General features: G+C 43.6%; 1 protein-coding gene across 1 annotated transcript in view; it reads left to right on the top strand.

Moving 5' to 3' along the window:
* LOC134352491 (probable G-protein coupled receptor 139) overlaps window positions 1–19208 on the top strand; it is a 74613-nt gene extending 55405 nt beyond the window's left edge. Inside the window, exon 3 of the mRNA XM_063059763.1 lies at window positions 18352–19208. Coding sequence (XP_062915833.1) covers window positions 18352–19208 — 857 coding nt within the window. The remainder of the gene's footprint in view (window positions 1–18351) is intronic.
* Window positions 19209–22539: the final 3331 nt, after the last annotated feature.

Genomic DNA, 22539 nt, shown 5'->3' with positions numbered 1-22539 from the left:
TTAGGACATGCAAACTTCTTAACCACACTCGCTTTGAAGCCCAAATCATCACTATATTACACGATCTGGCAATAGTTCTGTCCTAGCTAATTTTTTTTATCTTTGTTCGTCAAGCCTTCCTTGCTCGTGTACATCAGTCCCTGCCTTTTAATGTTTGATATCTTCGCCGCTTTTATAATTGCCTTCTCAACCTGCTCTTACATATCCAATGAGTTATGCCAATACACCTAAGAACCGTGTCATCCTTCCTACCAAAATATGCACCAAGTACGCACATATAAATTCTGTCAAAAATATTCATCAAGATGAATTGTTGCTCAATTGAATATAAACCATGCAGCTGTTGTATCTCCTCATGATTTACACTTCATGCAATCTTCCCTTTCTTGTTCTTAATATTAATATTCTATTCAAAATTAAGAAGTTAGAAAGATCTCTGTTTTATTTCCAAATTGCTATTGGACATGTCTGCAATTTTCTTTAAAAATTACTCGATTTATTTCCTCGGCATCCATCGATGTCCAACGATGTTCAAATGTTATGAAGGGCAGGCAGCTGATTGGGTAAAAGTGCAGTCAGCTGAATGGGTTGCAGTGTAAAAGGGAGACACAATTTTTAAAAAGGACAAATGTAGGACGGAAGGTGTTATATTTGATTGCACACAATATACGAAAGAGGATCTTGCAGTGCAGTTTGAGATTGACGGGTATGACGTTGTGGGTATCACCAGGTTATGTCTGAAAGAAGCTTGAGGTCGGGAGCTATAAATATTCAATAATACACAAACTATCGAAAGGACGGGTATGTCGAAGAGTAGAAGTGGCTCTGCAGGTAAAAAAAAAAAGAACTGACGTAAAATCTTTAGAAAGAGTTGACATAGGATCAGAAAATGTAGAATCCTTGTGTGTAGAGTTAAGAAACTTCAGGGGTAAGAAGATTCTGATGGGCATTATTTACAGGCCTCGGAACAGTAGCCAGGATGTAATCCATAAATTACAGCGGGGGATGAAAAAGCATGTCAAAAACGCAATATTACGTTAGTCGTGGGGAATTTAAATATGTAGATAGATTGGAAAAATCAAGTTGTTGCTAGATCTCAAAAGAGAGGATTTGTGAAATGACTCCGAGGTGGCTGAGGAGGCAGCGATCATAACTGAATAGAATTCACCCTGCAATTTAAGATGGAGAAGCTAAAGGCACATGTAACAGTATTACAGTGGAGTAAAGGGAGTTACAGCGGCATGATGTGGAGCTGGCCAATGTTGATTGGAAGGAGACTCTATCAGGGACAACAGCAGAGCAGTATAGCTGGAGTTGTTTGGAGCAATTAGGAAGGCACAGGATGGATACATCCCAAAGATGAAGTATTCTAAAGGCAGGATGACGCAACCGTGGCTGACAAGGGAAGTCAAAACCCACATAAAAGGAAAAGAGAGGGCATATAATAAAGCAAAAAGACAGTGAAAAGTTGTAGCATTAGGAATTTTTTAAAAACCAACAGAAGCCAACTTAAAAAATGCCCTAAGATGGGTGGGGTTGGGGGACATGAAATATGAAGCCAATAATATCAAAGTGGATACCAAAAGTTTTTCTTTCAGATAATAAAGAGGAAAAGAGAGACAAAAGTAGATATCGGGACGCTGGAAAATGACCTTGGAGAGTTAGTAACAGAGGACAAGGAAATGGCAGAGGATCTGAAGTATTTTACATCAGTCTTCACTAAGAAAAACACTAGCACTATGCCGGACGTTAGGGAGAATCAAGGGGTAGACGTCAGAGCAATTGCTATTACAGTACTAGCGAAAAGGTGCTTTGGAAGCTGGAATATCTGAACGCTGATAAGTCACCTGGACACAGCAGGGTTCTGAAAGAGGTAGCTGAAGAAATTGAGGAAGCATTGGTAATGACCTTTCAAGAATCATTAGATTTTGTCATGGTTCCAGAGTCCTGGAGAATTGCAAATGTCACTCCATCTTCAAGGAGGGAGAAAGGCAGAAAAAGGAAATTATAGGCCATTTAGCCTGACCTCCGTAGTTGGGAAGATGTCGGACTAGATTTTTAAGGATGGGTTTTCGGGGTGGAAGCACATAGCAAAAAGTCATCATGGTTTCTTTTAGGGAAAATCTTGTTTGACAAATCTGTTGGAATTCTTTGAAGAAATTCTGATGGGTAAAAGTACTTAATAGAAATATAGTACCTCGGCTATGAAACAGTACAGCCTTGATAAATACAATTTTCCCATTGCAGAATACAGCGATAACGGCCATTTCAATGTTAATTCAGTAAGCATCGTGGTTTTTAAACGCTTTAATTCGTGCCTCAACTGGTATCTGATAGGACACCTGGTCAGACATCAGCTGCTGGAATTTAGAAGACAGTGGGTCAAAGGGCCCGTTTCCTCACGGTTGTCTCTTGATTCTATAGGGCTGCTTGTACAAAAGGTTATGACAAGTTGATTGCTCAGGCCGCATTAATTGCAAGTGCGGAGAGTGGATGGTACATTGAAATGAGGATTTGTGAAGCGGCAGTTTCAGATAACAAAAGATACAGGCAAAGATATATAACCCAAGGAAGCCGCACTGCACAGACGTTTTTGAACACTCTTTGTACCGGGCGTCTCTGGAACGATGGCTCGTTAGGCCCTGGCCAACAAGTCAGTGGACTCAGTGGCCAGAAAACCACGGTCCTCGAACTCCGTACGTCTGGGGTCGATATGACTTGGGTCCTACCAGAGCGGGAGAGCCGGGATGTTTCGACCACCCGCACCCCAGTCAGCAAGAATAAGAAATCGTGCTCTACATTCAATTATAAAGAACATAACATACAAATCGCAGTTTTATCGAACAGTTAGAAAGAGAGAAGAAAGTAAAAAGGTTCAGTTACAATTAACCCAGTCAAAATGCGCACATAAGTTGGAGCTCATCATGAAGTTGTCTTTAACTCACGCACTGAACCCATGGACCACGTGAAACCACACGCCACCTTCCGAATGTCGCTCGAAATCCATCTCGAACAAACGGGCTCCCCCCACGGGCGTATTGGTCTTTCCTCTGTGAAACCATTAATCTGCACAAAGCACCTTATGCAACAGGAACACCATCCTCAGCCATCTTGCGTCAAGTCTTCTCCCAGCTCACGCGGTAAAGACATCGACCCATAGCAATGTCCGTCAACTAAACCTCTCGGCTAACATTCTCTATAACCTCCCTCCTATTTCCACCATCCAGACTGGCTGACATAACATTCACAAGTTGAATAACACAGCCCCTTATCTTTAGCTTAAATCCAAACAAGTTAAAAGCAATAAGACTGCTCTTACAGAATTGCTAAAATCAGATATCTACAGCATGACCAGACTTTTACACTTTAGTTTTCCAATGCTACAAATTAATACCAAATGTATTTTGCTATAGTCTTTAATTCCTCTCTGAACTTCCTTTGGGTCGCCACATAAATCCAGGTGTTGGTTCAGCAGCTCAACAGCTGAAGCATGTTTCCACTTCCTTAGCGAATGAACTTTGGGTCATTCAAATTGGAACCACTGAAATATGTACATAAAGAAAATTCACTACATACGTCATCCACAAGAGGATAAAACTACCGGAGATAGTAAAGAGTAAAATAATAGACTTCTTTCGGCTCTAAATCTCTGGGTCGCTGACAAACTTTCCCTTGGAATTAGCCCGAAGTCTCCCGCCAGACTTATTAGCCACTAGAATGTGTCTGATGGTCAGAGCATTGAGCAGGAAAATAAAAACAAACGGGAGCCCTGATTTTTAAATATGTGCAAACCATTCATATATTGCCCATGCCACTAATATGTAGAAGCTTGATACTATGTTACAAAACCACGGCACGTTGTTAATTGTAAATAGCGGTTCTTAGATAAAGTGCCAGGCAACACTCTTCAAACAGCTCAACACACCGATTGTCCCGACAACCACGGCCGCCATTCTCTCGGTGCAATAGTTCGTTTTCAGCTTCGGGCAACAAATGGCCACGAATTGGTCAAAGGTGAAAGCGACCGTTAACCAGACCGAACTCTCGGTCGCTGCATAAAATATCACCCTGTTCAGAGCACAAGCGGAGTCCAGGACATTAACCTAATTGGAAAATAAAGGCAATAATCCGATTGAATAGGACAGCGGAGATAAAGATCAACAGATCCGTCGCCGCCATGGGCACAATGCATCGGGAGAGACCGCGCCTTTCTCGGCATAGGATCACAGCCAATCGCCAACAAATTAACTGCAGAAAAGATACACTAACTTGTAAAACAGGAATAGAATCGGATTTTCTAAAAACAGATTCGATATTTGAAATAACTTGCGCGGATAACTTTGTATCAATAAAATCCTTTGTCCCACATGTCTCATTAATTGTGATATTTTGTTGTCAATTGTCAAATGCTCCATAATATTAGTAATACATATTTTACAAAGACAGTGTTCGAATATTGTGACTGGTTCGTATGAGAAATATTCGCCATATTTCGAACGAACTTAAGGAAGCTGTATTGTCCATTGCATCGGTACCAGCAGAGACATCCTGGAATCCATTAAATGTCCCAGTAAACCATATTCCCCACAGTTACATCAACACCCATCTCCAGGTTCTGCTAAAGGCAATTTACAAGTCTGAATTACGTTGTCAAAATCCATGTCTCTGGAATGCGCGAGAAACGCCTTTTGTCTGTTTTGCTTTGACCCTTTGAGGACTTAATGTCATATTGAGCTGGAAACTGTTAATTTGTTGGCAAAGTTATTACCCTTGCATATTTTCAAGCAGGTGGCCAGGAGCAGTGATATACTGCGGCATCTATCATGCGTTTTATACCATCGCGTAATCTTAAGGTGTGCTGAGCAGTTTCACTGTTGGCAAATGTTCATGAATCTTGCATTCATAGGTATGGTGTGTAGATGTCTAAAACATTTTAATGATCGATTAATAGTGAGTGTCATCGAAAATAAATTCGTGACAAGTCGTCAACAAACCATCAGTAGAAATCCGCGGGAGGCACTTCGTTAATCATCACCGACCATAGTAACTCAATTTTCCAAATAGATTTGGATAATGAATGGATTAGTGAACTGGCTCACCTGAAACTCCAACAGCTGTGAGCACAGGGTAGTAAATAGCATAAACGGCCGTGCATTTTGCATGAGAAGCAACGATCTATCCAACGGTAGCCGATCGGGTAGTCTCTGCTTCCAACTTTCAAGAAGCCGCTCGTTGAAAGATGTTGGAAATCCTCAGACATTCGACTGACTCCGCTAATTATTCCGTTTCCTGCACAAACAAGTTCAGGACCTGCCTCTTACATCACGATTTAGCAGGTTTTTCACAAATCAACAGCGTCAGAAACACGTTCTATCAGCCTGAATCCAATGGAAATTGCACTCACAGGACACCATGTCCGCGAAATATGCAATTTGTAAACAAGAGAAAATCTTCAGATGTTAGAAATCCAAAGAAACACACACAGAATGCTGGAGTAACTAAGTAAGTCAGCCAGTATCTATGGAAATGAATAAGCAGGATATTTCAGACCGCGACCCTTCTTCAGGACTACCCCTCTATAGGATTGGTCATCACTGAGCACTAATTAATCTTCCAAAACACAAATGAGCCTCCAATTTGACAGTACAGATGGAAAGGTATTCAGACAACGCACATGTCTGACCAAACACAACACAAACACTTTTTCTCCGGTAATCCAATCGAATCAGGAGCGAGAGAGGAAGCAACTCGCGGATCTGTGGGTCATATTCAAAATGGGGTGTGCGCCGGCTTTCGCCACTTTCCGGCGGCCCAGTCAAATAGCGATTCCTTAGCAAGAGCAAGTAGACGTAACTGGGGACATGCGGAGCAGCCAATGTGCGTCTCGACCAGTGTTAGAGTGGGGAGACTTTGGCTCATCAGGCTTCGGCAAGAACAAGTTTCGACGAGGTAGATATCTGGCAAGTTTCTTCTATTTCATTCTTTATTCTGCGTCTGCCAGTACATAGTTAGAGCAGCGAGGATGGTTCTAGGAATCGTTTTGTTTCTGTGTGTGGGATGTAGGAATTCTGGGAGACATCCAGCCTCCGGGTTGACCACAACTGCACCAGATACACCGAGCTGCAGCTCCTCAGAGAACGTATCAAGGAAATGGAGCTGCAGCTCAGTGACTCATACAGGAAAATGAGGAGGTGATAGATAGGAGCTATAGGGAGGTCGTCACCGCTAAGTTGCAGGAGGCAGGTAACTGGGTGACTGTCAGGAGAGGGAATGGAAACGGACAGCCAGTGGCTCGGACGGGAAGGGGGAAGTGAGGACTGCAGTAGTGATGGGGGATTCCATAGTTAGAGGAATACACTTCAAATTCCTTGGATATGATAGAGACATCCGCATGGGGTGCTGCCTCACAGGTACCAGGGTTAGAAACATGTCGGAATGGGTCCACGGAGATCGAAACGGGGAAAGAAAGGAGGCAGACGTTTTGGTACATATTGACAGAATGGCATAAGTAGGAACACGAAGGAGGAACTGGAGTGAAAATTTAAGGAATTAGGTAGAAAGCTGAAAATTAGGACCTCCAGGGCTGTAAACATTGGATTTCTGCCTGTACAACGTGGCAGCGACGGTAAGAATATCCTCCATCTCCTGATTTAAGAATGAAATCAGGAGAGTCAGAAGGGGCTGTGAGAAGGCTTTGGCGAACAGGATTAAGGAAAGCCGTGAAGCATTTTACAAGTATGTGAAGACCAAGAGGATAAGACGTCAGAGAATAGGACCAATCAAGTACGACAGTGGAAAAATGTGTATGGAACCGGAGGAGATAGCAGAGATACTTAATGAATACTTTACTTCAGTATTCACTGCGGGAAAGGATCTTAGCGAATGTAGGGATGACTTACAGCGGATTGAAAAGCTGGAGCGTATAGACATCAAGAAAGAGAATGTGCTGGAACTTTTGGAAAGAATCAAGTTGGATAGGTATCCAGGACCGGATGAGATGTACCCCAGGCTACTGTGGGAGGCGAGGGAGGAGATTGCTGAGCCTCTGGCGATGATCTTTGCATTATCACTGGGGACAGGAGAAGTTCCGGGAGATTGGAGAGTTGCAGATTTCGTTCCTTTATTTGAGAAAAGGAGTAGAGATACCCCAGGAAATTGTAGACCAGTGAGTCTTCTTCAGTGGTTGGTAATTTCATGGAAATGATCTTGAGAGGCAAAATTTATGAATATTTGGAGTGGCATAATACGATTAGGTATAGTCAGCATGGCTTTGTCAAGGGTAGGTCGTGCCTTACGAGCCTGATTGACTTTTTTGAGGATGTGACAAAACACAATGATGAGGGGAGAGCAGTAGATGTGGTGTATATGGATTTCAGCAAGGCACTTTATAAGGTACCCCATGCAAGGCTTATTGAGAAAGTAAGGAGGCATGGGATCCATCGGGACATTGCTTTTTGGATCCAGAATTGACTTGCCCACAGAAGGTAAAGCGTGGTTGTAGACAGGTCATATTCTGCACGGAGGTCGGTGACCAGTGGTGTGCCTCAGGGATCTGTTCTGGGATCCTTACCCTTCGTGATTTTTATAAATGACTTGGATGAGAAAGTGGAGGGATGCTGATACACAAAGGTTGGGGGTGTTGTGGACAGTGTGGATGGCTGTCAGAGGTTACAGTGGGACATCGATAGGATGCAAAACTGGGCTGAAAAGTGGCAGATGGAGTTCAACCCATATAAGTGTGAGATGGTTCATTGTGGTAGGTCAAATATGATGACAGAATATAGTATTAATGGTAAGACTCTTGGCAGTGTGGAGGATCACAGGGATCATGAGGCGGGTGTATATAGGGCACTCAAAGCTGCTACGCAGGTTGACTCTGTGGTTAAGAAGTCATGCAGTGCATTGGCCTTTATCAGCCGTGGGATTGAGTTTAGGAGCCGAGAGCTAATGTTACAACTATACAGCCCCTGGTCGGACTCCACATGGGGTACTGCGGTCGGTTCTTGTCGCCTCATTACGGGAAGGATATGGAAATCATAGAAATGGGGCAGAGGAGATTTACCACGATGTTGCCTGGATGGGGAGCATGCCTTGTGAGAATTGGAGAAGGGGTGGGGCTAAGTAGTTATGGCGCCCAACGGCGACTCCTTTGTTTGCATCTTCGAAAACAGTTCTATTTCCACCTTCAATACCTGTTTTTTTTCCCTTTCAAGGTTCCTTTGAAGATTCTGACCTGTAGTTACACCTTGACTACGGTTCTTTGCGGGAATGGGACCCGCTCTCGGGGTTCCACAATCGGCCGCTATTCGGCACGCCTAAAATTTCGGTACGTATTCAGAAGCCTGGGATCTCGAGGAACTAGAGACGGGCGGATCAAGCGCCGCTGTCGCCACAGAAGACCCGTGCGTCGTTGGGGGTGTCGGAACATCTGCTGTGTGCCTGGGGACCCGGCATCTTTGCGATCTTCAGGCACAGAGCTCGAAAAAAGCGACGTAATGGACTTTTAACATCGTAAACCAGCGAGTTGTTTGTTATGTCTCCTCGCTCGTTGGAAAATGGAGTCACCTCTTTCTCCCTTAGTATGAGAGAGAGATCCTGCAGCATGTCGAATTATCTGGTGAACAATGTAGTCTTTGGGGTAACTGCTAGTCTCTGTCTTTGTTATTGCTTTGCTCACGTTTGAGTGCTGGTAGCGGGTGCGCTCTATTTTTGCCGGTAGCGGGGAGGGGGATTGTTGCTTGCTGCCGCTTATGGCGGAGAGTGTTGCCCTCAGAGCTCGACGGGAGAAACAACGGGAGGCAGAGTCAATTAAATGTGAGTACCTGGGATCCTCTGAAGATCCAAACTGAGAGGCTCGAAAATAGTGCGGCCTTCTATATATTGGTGAGACCCGACGCAGACTGGGAGACCGCTTTGCTGAACACCTGCGCTCTGTCCGCCAGAGAAAGCAGGATCTCCCAGTGGCCACACATTTTAATTCCACATCCCATTCCCATTCTGACATGTCTATCCACTGCCTCCTCTACTGCAAAGATGAAGCCACACTCAGGTTGGAGGAACAACACCTTATATTCTGTCTGGGTAGCCTCCAATCTGATGGCATGAACATTGACTTCTCTAACTTCCGTTAATGCCCCTCCTCCCGTTCTTACCCCATCCATTATTTATTTATTTATTTATCTATCTATCTTCCGGTTTGGTCGCCGGCCGCTCGACCATGGTTTTCTGTCGGTCGCCGGTCGCTCGGAGAGATTCGGTGGTGGGCTGGAGCCCGGCGCTCGGCCGGGGACCCTGGTCGAGTGGTCGGCGACTTGGCCTGCTCCCCCACCGGACTTCGTCTGGTGAGGAGGGTTTGAGGATACCCAGCAGGACTAGAAGCAAACAAGACCTAACAAAGGGCGGATGAGCTTCTTGTGAGCCAAAGGCCATCTTCCGTAGAAGAGATTAAAGGTTCACCACGTATTTGCAAATCGTATGCTATGCAGCTAGTTAGCAGAGACATGATGAACTTGGGCGCTGCGCCTTGTGCCTGGACCTGCCCAAGGCCTCCGCCTAAGGAAGGGCCGAGCTCGAAGAAGCGTCCGCGGCTGGAGGCCGACACGGTCTTGGGCTCGAGTTCGGCGGGGGCGGCGGAGGGCGGTGCTAAGGTGGCCAGCGAGAAAGAGCTGCAGGAGAGGCTGTACTCGGTGCTGTCGCAAGATCGAAAAAGATGGAGGTGCATAGCCGCCAACCCCGGATTTGGGGCGGCACCCACTGACTGAGTGACTATGTATCTATCTATTTATGATGATGATGATGATGATGATGATGATGATAATAATGGTGATGATGATGATGATGATTATTATCATTATTATTGTTTCCCTTGTTTCTCTCTCTCTCTTTTTTCTCTCTCTGTCCCTCTCACAGTTACTCCTTGCCTGCTCTCCATCTTCCTCTGGCACTCCCCTCCCCTTTCTTTCTCCCTAGACCTCCCGTCCCTTTAGACAGTCAACTTTCCAGCTCTTAGCTCCATCCCTCCCCCTCCTGTCTTCTCCCATCATTTCAGATCTCCCCCTTCCCCTCCCACTTTCAAATCTCTTACTATCTCTTCTTTCAGTTAGTCCTGACGAAGGGTCTCGGCCCAAAACGTCGACTGTGCTTGTTCCTATGGATGCTGTCTGGCCTGCTGCGTTCACCAGCATTGTGTGTGTGTTGCTTTACATGTTTGATTTTGTTTTCAGTTACGTGCTTCATATTACGTGAATAACGAAACAAATCAGGGATGGGCGGAGAAGCGGTCAGTCGGGCTGATTTTGATGTTCACCTGTTTGTCGTCATTGTGAAAGTGTAACTGGATGTTGTATCGTCTATGCACTTATGTTAGAAGAATAAATATATTCAGTGCGTATCTCCGATTGCCTTTCTCTGTATGTATGTCTCCATTTCAGTTCGCATATTGTTCTTCCATCCAACACGTACGAACTTCAAAATGAGCTTCAGACTTGCTTCATCTATAAATCAAGGAAAGTTGAGATGAGGCAACAGCGTCGGTCAGCGAGATGGGACGAAGAGCCCATTTCCATACCCTGTATGCTTCAGGACGCGGGTTGAGTCTCAGTCAACATGCATAATTTCACTAAAAAGTTTTCAAACTTGCTTTGCATGTAGGTCCCTCTTTAGATGTCTGTTTTTCTATTTTTATGTATCTCTGAATTTCAGCCTATCCTTATTTGTTTGTCTACATTTCTGAACCCATCCCATTGAGTTGATGATTACATACGAACAATAGCATGGCTTGAAATGCATCGCCACACGCTAGTGACTGAGTCATTATCACAACCACAGGTCGCATTCTCTTCCTTGGCCTAATATCGAGCTTCAGTGTTATATTTGACCATGCAGGGCTAAGGACAAGGTATCTGAGCCTACAGTAAGATCTGTCATTGTTACATCAGCAATATCGCCCCAATCCTCCTCATATTATTATTTATTAGGATCCGATTTCTAGACCTGACCACTTCAAACTCACTGCCCCGCCCCTTTCTGATTTGAACGACCTCCGTCTTCCCAAATTCTGCTGCTGAATCTTAATTCAGGTCCATAGCATTTCATCAACTATTCCTGGATTTCTCTGCTTATGTGGTCCTCCAGTTAGGGAATCTACGTCTCACTCTCGTCCTTCCATGTCTCTATTATTTCCATTAACGCTTGTAAGAGCAGCGGCCCTTGCTTCATTTTAGCCTCTTGTCTATCTGTGGGTTAATTCATGATAAGCAGCATTTTATGAAGTCGAAGAAACGTTAAGTACGAGCAACCCCGCCCCCAAATCCTTCCTACTTTCTCCAAAGCCCCCGCCAATTCATTCTCTTTCTTCTCTCTCCCCCCCCCCCTGTATATCTCTCTCTCTTTCCCTCTCTCTTTTTCTAACTTTTACATTTGTAATTTGATTCCATTTCCTTGATTGACGTGCACATCAAAGGTAAATGAAACTCAGTGATTTAGTTCATTTGAATTAATTTCATAAGCGTGTTTCCGATTAAGGGATTTACCATTTCATTTGAACTGTTAATATCTTACTATCATTCAACTTTTCTAAAAGCCTTTAATAATTCTAAATATTTGCAAATGGCTGAAAAGGGTTCCAACAATACTAGCGTCATCACAGGGGCCAGTGCGCTGGCTTTGTAATTCTCTGTTGGCATTTCAGGTCGAGGGTCCCTCATCAGAACTGAGAAAGAGAGAAAACACGTTAGTTTTCAGAGAAAGAGTGGGAGTCAAAGTCAAAGTAAATGTACTTTCTAAATAGGTACATGTCACGATTTGCTACTTTGACATCCATTTTTTTGCAAATATTTACTGAAAAATAAGGAAATACAACTCAATTTTTGAAATAAGAACTGTATCTAAACAAAGACTGACAAACCATCAATGTGCAAAACGAGACAAATAGTGTTTATAATATGAAGGTAAATCGACAGTACAGAAAATATGAGCTGCAGAGGTCTTGAAAGTTCTGTCAGTTCAGTGGAGAGGTCAGTGAAGTTATAAACGCTGGTTCAGTAATCTGATAGTTACACTCCAATAACTGTTCCTGAACATGGTGGTGTGGAACGTAAGTTTCCTGGACCCCCTGTCCGATCGTAATAGTGGAAAACAGCATGGTATGGATAGTAGGAGTCCTCGACAATGGATGTTCCTTTCTTGCGGGAGCGCTCTGAGTGGGGTTGTCTGAACCGTATATTTCGGATGACAGTCGTCTGACGCCTTGACGAACAAATTGAATATATTTTATGTATTGTGCTTATATCGACGAGAGAGATTCTGATAGACGTATAGATAGATGGATGGGGAACAATGGAGAGACAAATGAGAGAGTTAAACACGCTGTTTAATCGCACCTACGACATGTTGAAATATTTGTTGCAATCAGGTTATTTACCAAATAATTCGGAATTCGATAGATATTTGAAATTAGTAACTGTATGCAAAGTGAGAATGCACTCTTGTATTTCAATGCTCTCACGATGCTCTCCTTCGATGTGATGTTAAATAATAGACGTTGTTAAATTGGTGGAAAATATAACTAGGCGACGATTTGCCTGTTTGCACCAGATTCACCTTGCTTAACTGTGAGCAGAGCATCTTCGAAAACTTGCCTTGGCGCTGTACAGAATGTAGGCATATCAGAAAAACGTTAATTTAGTTAGAACGCGCTAGTAAAATGTTTAAGAAAGGGATAGCTGGAGAGTGAGAATGCAGCGAGCTTAGCTGAGCGTTAAGGTAGACAGGGTCGAAGTGGCTCTTTGGCCTGTTTCCATGCTGTGTTACTCTATGTCTCCAGGGCTGCAGTTCAGACAAATAGACATGAAAAGTTGAGAATATCAAGATCAACGGATAGAGAAAAATTGAGCCAGTACCACAGTGGATACCGTGCAATCGGTTAAACTATGAATGAAAGAAAGATTGGGATTAACAAATCAGGTCAGATTGCGGCACACAGTCGCATCAGCCTCTCCGGGTCCAATCAAAGGTGTAATTGTTCGTCCTTTACGTCTTTCTTTTACATTTGCAAGACGTTGCTGGATGTTCCGAACGTCATGTATTACGGTTTTAGCCCACTAGTGAGTTGCTGGATAGCGATGGACCTGGATTGCAGCGAGCTTAGCTGAGCATTTAGGTAGGCATGGTCTGAGTGGCTCTTTGGCCTGTTTCCATGCTGTGTTACTCTATGTCTCCAGGGCTGCAGTTCAGACAAAAAGACATGAAAGTTGCGAAAAGCAGAATCAACTGATAGAGGGAAAAATAAGCCAATGTCGCAGTGGATAATGTACAATTGTTGAACTGTGAAATGATTGGCGTTACTTGAAATTTCTACAATTCAGCATTGGGTTCTGCAACCCCCAAGCTCCAGCAGCTTGCCAAGGTGGAAGATGAGGCGTTGTTCCTCAAATTTAAGTTGTACATAGCTATGAAAGGCGACAGACACGGTAAGTGTCGAATGAAGTTTTCGACTGTTGGAGACAAACGAATGAACAGGAGAGTCGCGAAGAGAGAAATAATACTTCGAAATGTTGAAAGGTGGGATGAGTGGCAAAACTAATGCTGTGACTTGAGACCTGACACAGAGGAAGAGTTATTGAGAACAGATATTCTTGCAGTAGAAAGAGCTGAAAGTGAATCCCAATTAAGGAATTCGGGGGCAGTCTGTTTAGTAACTAATCCGATAAAATTGGGAAGAACGAATCCGTATCGTAGCAGTTAGCGCGACATTATTTTAGCTCAGGGCATCGGAGTTCGGAGCTCAGTTCAACCCTCCTCTCGAAGCAAATGTGTACGTTCCTTCCCGCGTGCGCGAAAGTTTCTTCTGGGTGCTCTGAGTTTCTCCCGTAGGCCAAAAACATACTGGTCAGTAGGTGAATTGGTCTTTTGTAAATCATCCTATGAAAAGGGTGGGGGTAAAAATTGCTGGGTTGCTGAGTATCGTGGCTCAAATGGCCGAAAGTGCCGTTGCCGCGCTGTATCTCTAAGCTGACAAAGAGATAAATAATAAAGAAGGAAGGAAGGAAAGAAAGGAAGAAAGAAAGAAAGAAAGAAAGAAAGAAAGAAAGGAAGGAAGGAAGGAAGGAAGGAAGGAAGGAAGGAAGGAAGGAAGGAAGGAAGAAAGAAAGATTGGGATTAACAGATCCGGTAACATTGTGGCACGCAGTCGCAGCGGCCTCTCTGGCTCCAATCAAAGGTGTAATTATTCGTCCTTTAGGTCTTTCTTTTACGATTGCAAGACATAGCTGGTTATTCCCAACATCAAGTACTACAGCTTTACCCCACTAGTGAGTAGGGGGTTGCACAGGTCCAGACCCAGCCCTCTCGACATCCCCTTCAGGAACCAGCGGCATGGTGGGGTCCAAAACGGCTGGGGAAGTCCTGTTACAGTGAATGGCCAGACTATGCTTCGATGCAAGGGATGCCCTTTCTGCGCTTCACGGCAGGTGTTTGCTAGATGGCTGTTGACCCTACGAGAGGGTTCACCCGCCCTTTGACAGGTCTTGTTTTTCTGTCCTGCAGGGGGTCTAGCCACCCTTCTCACCGGGCAAGTCTGGTGGGGGAGCCGGTTTAGTCGCCGACCACCCGACCATGCGACAGGTAGTACTGGGTTACATGGTACCAGTAGCACTCAGATGAGCGACCTGACCATCTGAAAACCCCTACTCACCTAAAATCCATTCACGCACACGCTGTTCCTTTCTGAGGAGTGGGGTCTAAACTCCACTAACTGACCTAACTGACTGAAAGGAACCATCATCATCCTATGGGGTGGATAGCCAGAAGAAGAAGAAGACTAGTGAGTAGCTGGATAGCAATGGACCCGGACTTGCTTCGCACTGTGCTGTCGGCTGGAAATGTTGCATCCTGTTGTTGTGCGGAGGCGGTGCGCGATCCAATGAACGGCGTAAATGATTGTCTGATAAAGTTTTTTTTTCTGGTGATCGCAAGACTGTGATAGACATTGGAAGTGTAGAATACTACAACTCCGGTTCACTGGTTCGATGCCGAGACAGACAGCGGAGGAGTTCTATTGCGAGCAAGGCCCTCAAGCCGCAGCGTCGTCTGTTGCCGCGGCCTAGGTTAGCAGACGCCGCCGAGGTGCTGTGGGAGAGAGCAGAGGCCTCTGAGAACGCACCAATCCGTGCTTCGTTGAGGCTGACCCCTCCCGTCGCTGCTGGTCTCCAGTGCTCGCTTGGTGGAGCACAAGCGAAATTGCTTTCGTCCGTGTCTGCAACAGCGGATGATGGGGAACTGCCGCATGCGTGTTCTGGCAGAAGCGTGGCTAGAGCACCAAAACCCTACGTGCAATGCCAATCATGGACTTGGGCTGTATTATTTCGTTTTGACTATGTTTTTCTGTTACCATAACTACATGTGCAATATGTGCTATGTGCTGCGTGATTATTGTTACTGTGTTTTGTACTTTGGCCCCGAAAAATGCCGTTCCCTTTGGTTATATTCATGTTTATAGCTAAATGACAATTAAACTTCATCTTCTTAGAGGCACCGTTTTGTAAAGCCTCATCGTCGGAGTAAATATGAATGAGTTGGAAGAATGGAGAGAATGGAATTTAGTTCTGACATGAAGCAGGGCAGGTAGAAATCATGCGTGCTAAGCGATGTGAGTTAAAGGCGTCCAGCGGATGTTTGTCAATGGCCTCTCTCCTATAATGAAAGTGGCGACGTCCAAATTAGGTAAGTAAAAGGGCTAATTTAGCAAAGCGTCAGACCTGGATAAATGAGAAAAGACATTGAAGGATTGAGTGGTTCAAAGTCGTTGATTCCCCTGTTCAAACACATTTTCGCTCATTCGACCCTCTTGATTCAGGAGCACGATGACAATTGAACCGGGTTTAACTGTCACTCTTATTGTATGATGAGCCTGTTTCTCCGCATTACAAAGCTGCAAGTTGTCCGGAATTGACCACCTCAATGTTATGCCTATAATACCTTCTTCAATGCAACTACGCCAAAGGATGCGACGGAAAGGACTGACGGAAGATAGTCTCCAGAACAAATACACATTTGTCATTCCTATAGATGTTATTTTGACGTAAGCAGCCACATGAAGTCGTTGGTCAACTGACGTTTCTCGGATTTTTTCTGTAACCATAGATCCGCACATGTGCACTTCAGATCATGACACGGTTATCAGCAGGGTCACACTAAAGTTGTAGGTACAAACTTAATCTGCCGTTAGTTTGCTCCCATAATACTGCCCCAAATTAGTCTGTAACAACCTGTGGTCTTATTGACTGTTAGATGGAAGTAAGTGGTATGTTATAGCAGCTTTTCTTTGGCAGTGAGATGACACGGTGACCGGTTTATGACGGACTGAATCCTCGAGCATTGTTCCCTGCCCGCAACCAAATATCAACAACGATGAATTTGTAGGACTTCAATTCTTCTTTAGTTAACCAGCAAAGTCAGTCAAAATCTGTGCTTGTTTTGGGGTGTGTTGAATCGAGGCAGCACTCATGATACAGGGATCAATATTTAGATAGTCTTCAGGACACGATGATCTGAATTTAGATCTGAATAGCATACATTTGCTTAATCCACATCCGATTGCCATTCAAGCACCTGAGTTGATCTACACTGACGCATAGACAGTATGTTTAAAGTAGTCTTTAGCTAACAAAGTAGATGGGGTATAGAAGTGGTAATTGTTAATAATGATATGACATTTCCAAACGACAGAGACTGCTGATGCACAATTTTGTAATCTGTGCTTATGCAATAAATATTGAGTTTGCTGCAAAAACATCACCTGCATCAATGATGATGTTATCTGCCTTGTTTGTTCAGTGACCGAAACTAACGCCAATTCTAATTGCTTTGTCTCTATCTACCAGATCGGCAACAGGTATAATAAGGGATCCCACAGACAATGAAAGGTGAAGTCTGCGTGTGGATGATTGAGAAAGGCTTCCTCTCGCTCAGAGAAGATGCACGCCCCGCCCACAGGTTTACCCTATGCCATCTATTATACTGCACTTGCCGCTATCGCTGTTCCAGGTAAAGTACTGCAGTATGATACTCGTTATTGTAGATCGTCTTGCCTGCCGGGTTTTCTATGGCAAAACGTACCGATATGTTACATCCGTAGAATGTTTTGGTTCGATCTCATCTGGAATTATTTGTTCGGTAATCAGTACTGCTACTGCATTTAGACGGAGGAAATTTGCTAAGGTTCCAAAGAGTAAATGATGAGGAAGAACTATACAAATTTGACTTGCATCTTCTTGAGTTTCAATAATCGAGTGATAAACATATTGGCATGTTCAGATTTATTAAAGGGTGTAATGGGAAGAAGTGAAGACTTTCCAGGCGCAGATTCATGGTCTCGCAAGACTAACGGATGCCTTAAATTAATGGGCAGAAGAAATCTCCTCAGACGCGAGACTCGAGAACAAGGGGTACATACAGAAAACTCGAACAAGCGTTTTGTTGGATGGATATGGGGAATTTATTCTTAGAGCTTGGATTCTCATTCAAAAAAATCGTTCATTTGAGTTAATTCAGTATTTCGAAGCCTTGCTTGACAGACTTCTGTTGTTTAAGGATGTTATTGATGCAAAAAAAATTGGATAAGAACTAGGACTTGTCAGGTGAATGGAGCGCCGGATTCAAGAAAACAGGTTTATTTGGAATATTTTTAACAGCAGCTCTCCAGACAATAGTAAATAGAATAATATCAATCTTACTTCCTTATTCTTAGTCCATCTGATCGAACTCCGTTAACCAGCGAATCTTGTTCAAGGTCATTGAACTAATGGTGTAATAAATTTTGCTAATGAATTTCAGGGCATGTGTCCAATACTGACAAAGACTTTGGAGAAGATTATGCAACTGAATGGAAATACTATGTTCTTTGAATTCATGTTTCTCCAAATTGAACAGCAAGTTAAATATTTGACATGTTGACGTGTTATCAACGGGAACATCACTCCAAGACAATGAATGCGTAAGCTTCGATAATTACATGGTTAATTTATAAAATAACATCCACTTCAGAACTACTGTTTTATATTAATATTATGACAACTTAATCATGACAGATAAAGCAGATATAACAAGTGCCTAAACTGCCACTCTCTGAACTGCTAATGATATTGGAATATGTTTCATCACACTGAGTAACTGCAAGTCTCAACTCCAGTTCGGATGTGCGTATCTCTCCTCACACTTTCAAGTTTACACGCGGTATTTACGCGGAAGTGTAACCTGTAACTCCATTTTTTCTCATTCCATGTCTACTGCACCCTCCCCCGCTCTGTTCTGCAGCGAATTTGGTGGCAATCGTGATCCTGTCGCAAGACAAAGGCGGTCTTTCCAGGTGTGTGTCTCGCTACCTGCTGTCCATGTCAGTGATGGATCTCCTGGTCATTATCACCGCTGTAATAATTAACCGGATCAGCGGGATTTATTTTCCCGGTACCTTCCTGTCCATCACGCCTGTCTGTAGTTTCACGATTGCCTTGACATTTGCAGCCAGAGTCAGTTCTGTCTGGTTAACGGTCACTTTCACCTTTGACCGATTTGTAGCTATTTCCTGTCAAAAACTGAAAACAAAGTATTGCACCGAGAAAACAGCTACTGCGGTTATAGGCACAGTGTGTGTGGCGGCATGTTTAACCAATATCCCTTGGTATTTTATACACGAACCAATCTACATAATCAACAACGTGCCGTGGTATTGCACACTGAAAGATATCCGTTACACTTCTCCCATGTGGGCAGCAATAGACTGGTTCGACAGAATTTCGACCCCGTGTCTCCCGTTCGTGTTGATTTTCCTGCTCAATGTACTGACCGTCAGACATATTCTGGCGGCCAGCAGAGCTCGTAGGAGGCTTATGGCTCAGAGTAACGGAGAAAAGCAGAATGACCCGGAAATGCAAAGTCGAAGGAAATCTATCATTTTTCTCTTCACAATTTCAGGAAGTTTCACCCTCTTGTGGATGACGTATGTTGTACAATTCTTATACGTTCGCATTACAAATAATTACAATTTCAAAAGTTTCAACGACCCCAAGTTTATTCTCCAGGAAGCAGGGAATATGCTTCAACTTCTGAGTTCCTGTACTAACACATTTATTTATGCAGCGATACAGAGAAAATTCAGAGAAGAGTTCAAGAAAGCGCTCAAATATCCATTTAGAATATTTCATAAAATATGAAGTGGCGGTTTACCCGTGGTAGACTAAATTTGAAGATCAGTTGAATCTATCGAATCCCATGAAGATAACGAGAGCTGTATTCAATTAATAGTTTCGTATTCCTGATATTTTCTGTCACTGCTTATTCGTAAGGGTAACATTAAATGTCCCTTTATTATTGTAACAACATTAATAATTTTTGTTAGGACACATATCTAAACTAATCGAGCGTTGACCTCTTTTGTCGGTGATGTTACCTCGCAATTAGCTGGTGATGACTGTTGTGCTCGTCAATTAAAATAAAAGCATGAACTGTCTGATATCCCCTTTTCAATCACAGGTATAAAACACGGGTAGAATCTAGTCATCTATTATTATTTGTTTTATTAGTTACAGTATCGAACTGAGATTTAAAATGAGCTCTTATATTCAATAATGCTTATGGGACATCCTACTTCCACAGGACAACCCATAAGCTCCCTAGAGAAGCCATTCCCTTCTCATTCCAGAGTTTTTCTGATTCAGGAGTCTTTTATACAATTACCAAAGCATCCGTTTCGCAAACTGTCCATTTGGTAATCATCGTTATCGTTTTCTATTCCTCTCCAAGACAGTAGGATCCTTCACAGGGGTTGTCAAGCTGTTGCAACGATGTTCTCAAATTCATGCTAGCCAAGTGTTGATCGAATTGCTTCTTTCTGCTGTGATGCTTAGCATATCTTTGTACATCACAGAAGACAGCCAGGCAAATTGTTTTGTGTAATCTGTGAGATGAGCAGCCGGTAGCGAATCCTTTAGCATTAATCACGTCTCCTTGAGGATGTTACAAAAGGATAAAGTAAGGAGAATCGGTCGGGTTGGGTATTTGTACTCTGAAGAGAATTGAGTGAAGTTAGTCATCATGGGATGCTATATATGATACGTGCACATGGAGCTGGGAGTACAGAGAGGCATGAAAAGCCTGTCAGATAAAAGGCTCGTCGAAGGATTGAACAGTAGTGACCGGTATGAAACTAGAGGGATCAATGCCCGTTTTCACTGACCTACAGAATATGAAAATAACTTTACTTGGGGGAGTAAGTTGATTGGATAACCAGAAGGTACAGCAGAGGGACAGGCTGCATTCAATGAGACAGCAAGTGAGTTGACAGATGGAGAACAATTTGGGTAAATGTGACCTTATCCATTTTGAAAGCCAAAAAATAAAATAAAATTTCAGTCCTGTTTACAACTTTGTATTAACAAGTAATTTGTCTGATATCCTTGAGTCTACTTCTTACAAGATAAGCAACAGCATGTATTTATTCTAAGAATCGTCCCTGCTAAAAGCCAAGATCGTATCTAAACAAACTAAGCTGCAACCTGGGCTCCATACTCTAAAAGTCAATATCAACACTTTGTCTATCAAACCCTTCAACTCATAGTCTTTTCCTCCATACCTTCTAAATGACCGCAGTCTGGAGTAGCAGACCAGCATCATCACCAACCTCATTGACTCTGAACATCTCCCATCCACAGCCACAAGCCTCATTCTATCCTTCCCCTGCCCCGTGCTATGATCTTCAATGTCCTCCCCAAATTCTACAACCTTACTCTCCGGGCGGAGCCATTGTTTCTGCTTATTCCTGCTCCACTGAACTCATATGCACACACCTGTACTCTACTTTATACCCGTAGGTTCAGTCCCTTCATGCACCATGCTGAGCTCGCCAACATAATCTTTGCGATCAAATTCCTTCCTATCCTTAAAATCACTTGGCCCATTTCTGACACATCTCTCCCCTTTCCAGATCTCTCCGTCTCCTTCTCCGGAGACAGATAGTCCACCGATTTCTTTTCTAAAATTACGGCCTCTTACATTATCTTAACTCTATCTCTTCCCAAGCTACCACTTCAGAATGAGAATCAGAATCAGGTTTATAATCACCGGCATGTGACGTGAAACTTGTTAACTGAGTAACAGCAGTTTAATGCAATACATAATCTAGCAGGGAAAAATAATAATAATAATAATAATAATAATAATAGATAAAACAAAATAAATAATACTAATAAATAAGTAAATCAATTACTGTATACGTATATTGAATAGATTTTTTAAAAAGTGCAAAAACAGACAGTCTGTATATTTTTAAAAAAGTGAGGTAGTGTCCAAAGATTCAATGTCCATTTAGGAATCGGATGGCAGAGGGGAAGAAGCTGTTCCTGAATCGCTGAGTGTGTGCCTTCAGGCTTCTGTACCTCCTACCTGATGGTAACAATGAGAAAAGGGCATGCCCTTGTAAAAATACCATCTGCTTTACTCAGTTCCTCCGTCTCCACCGGATCTGTTTGCACGATGAACATCGGAGATGACCTCTTTGTTGAGACAACCGGGTTTCTCTCTCTCTCTATGTTTTACAGCTCTCACCCGCGTCTCCTCAATTTCCCGGACACCAGCCCTCTCGCTATCTTCCTGCCGTAATAACAACGATAAAGTTCCTCATTCCACGAGCCTCGGCATGCAGCACATCACCCTACGCAACGTCCCCCATCTTTAAAGGGACCCTTACCACTAAACACATCTTTTCATACACCGCCCCCCGACCTTTCGCAGGGATGACTTACCGTGACCCCTTTGTCCACTCGTACTTCGCTATTCATCTCTCTCGCGGCACCTATGGGTCCAAGCGGCACGAGTACTGCATCTGCATTTTCACATCCTCCTTCAGCACTATTCGGCCCCAAACAGTCCTACCAGGTGAGGCGACAATTCGCCTTCGAGACTTCTGGAGTCTACCGTATCCGGTGCTCCCGATGCCGCCTCATCTACAGTGGTAACACCTGACGCAATTTGGCAGATCGCTTTGTGGAGCACCTTCGCTCTGTCCTAAACAGACAGCTAGCCAGACATCTTATTTCCACTGTCCATCCCTATTCCGGCGTGTCTGCCAATGACTTAACACTCTCAGACTGGAGGAGCAACATCACAGGTAGATTCCAAACTGATGGGTTAAACATGGATTTCTCCAACTTCCGATAATATCTCCCCAAACTCTTCTCTCTTCTTTTTCCATTCCCCATTAAGGTTACTCTCGTAACCCTCCTCTGCAACTCACCTGTCCATCACCTCCCTCTGGTGCCCGTCCGTCTTCCCTATCTCCCATGATGCACTCTCCTCTCTTATCAGATTTTTTCTTCTTGAGCAGATAACGCTTCAGATCTAAGATCCACCATCAGAAATCGAAAGGGAGAAATCATGTTAGTCTTCAGTTGCAGAAAATGTAGTAGAGGAAGATAAACAACAAGGGAATATCAGAGGTAGGGTGAGAAAGAAAAAGCTGGCCGTGGAGGTAACTTCTAAATATAATTT

This window comes from Mobula hypostoma, chromosome 10 (assembly GCF_963921235.1).
Source record: "Mobula hypostoma chromosome 10, sMobHyp1.1, whole genome shotgun sequence".
Classification (NCBI taxonomy): Eukaryota; Metazoa; Chordata; class Chondrichthyes; order Myliobatiformes; family Myliobatidae; genus Mobula; species Mobula hypostoma.
The sequence above is the reverse complement of the archived record's forward strand: the minus strand, read 5'-3'. Positions and strand labels throughout refer to the sequence as shown.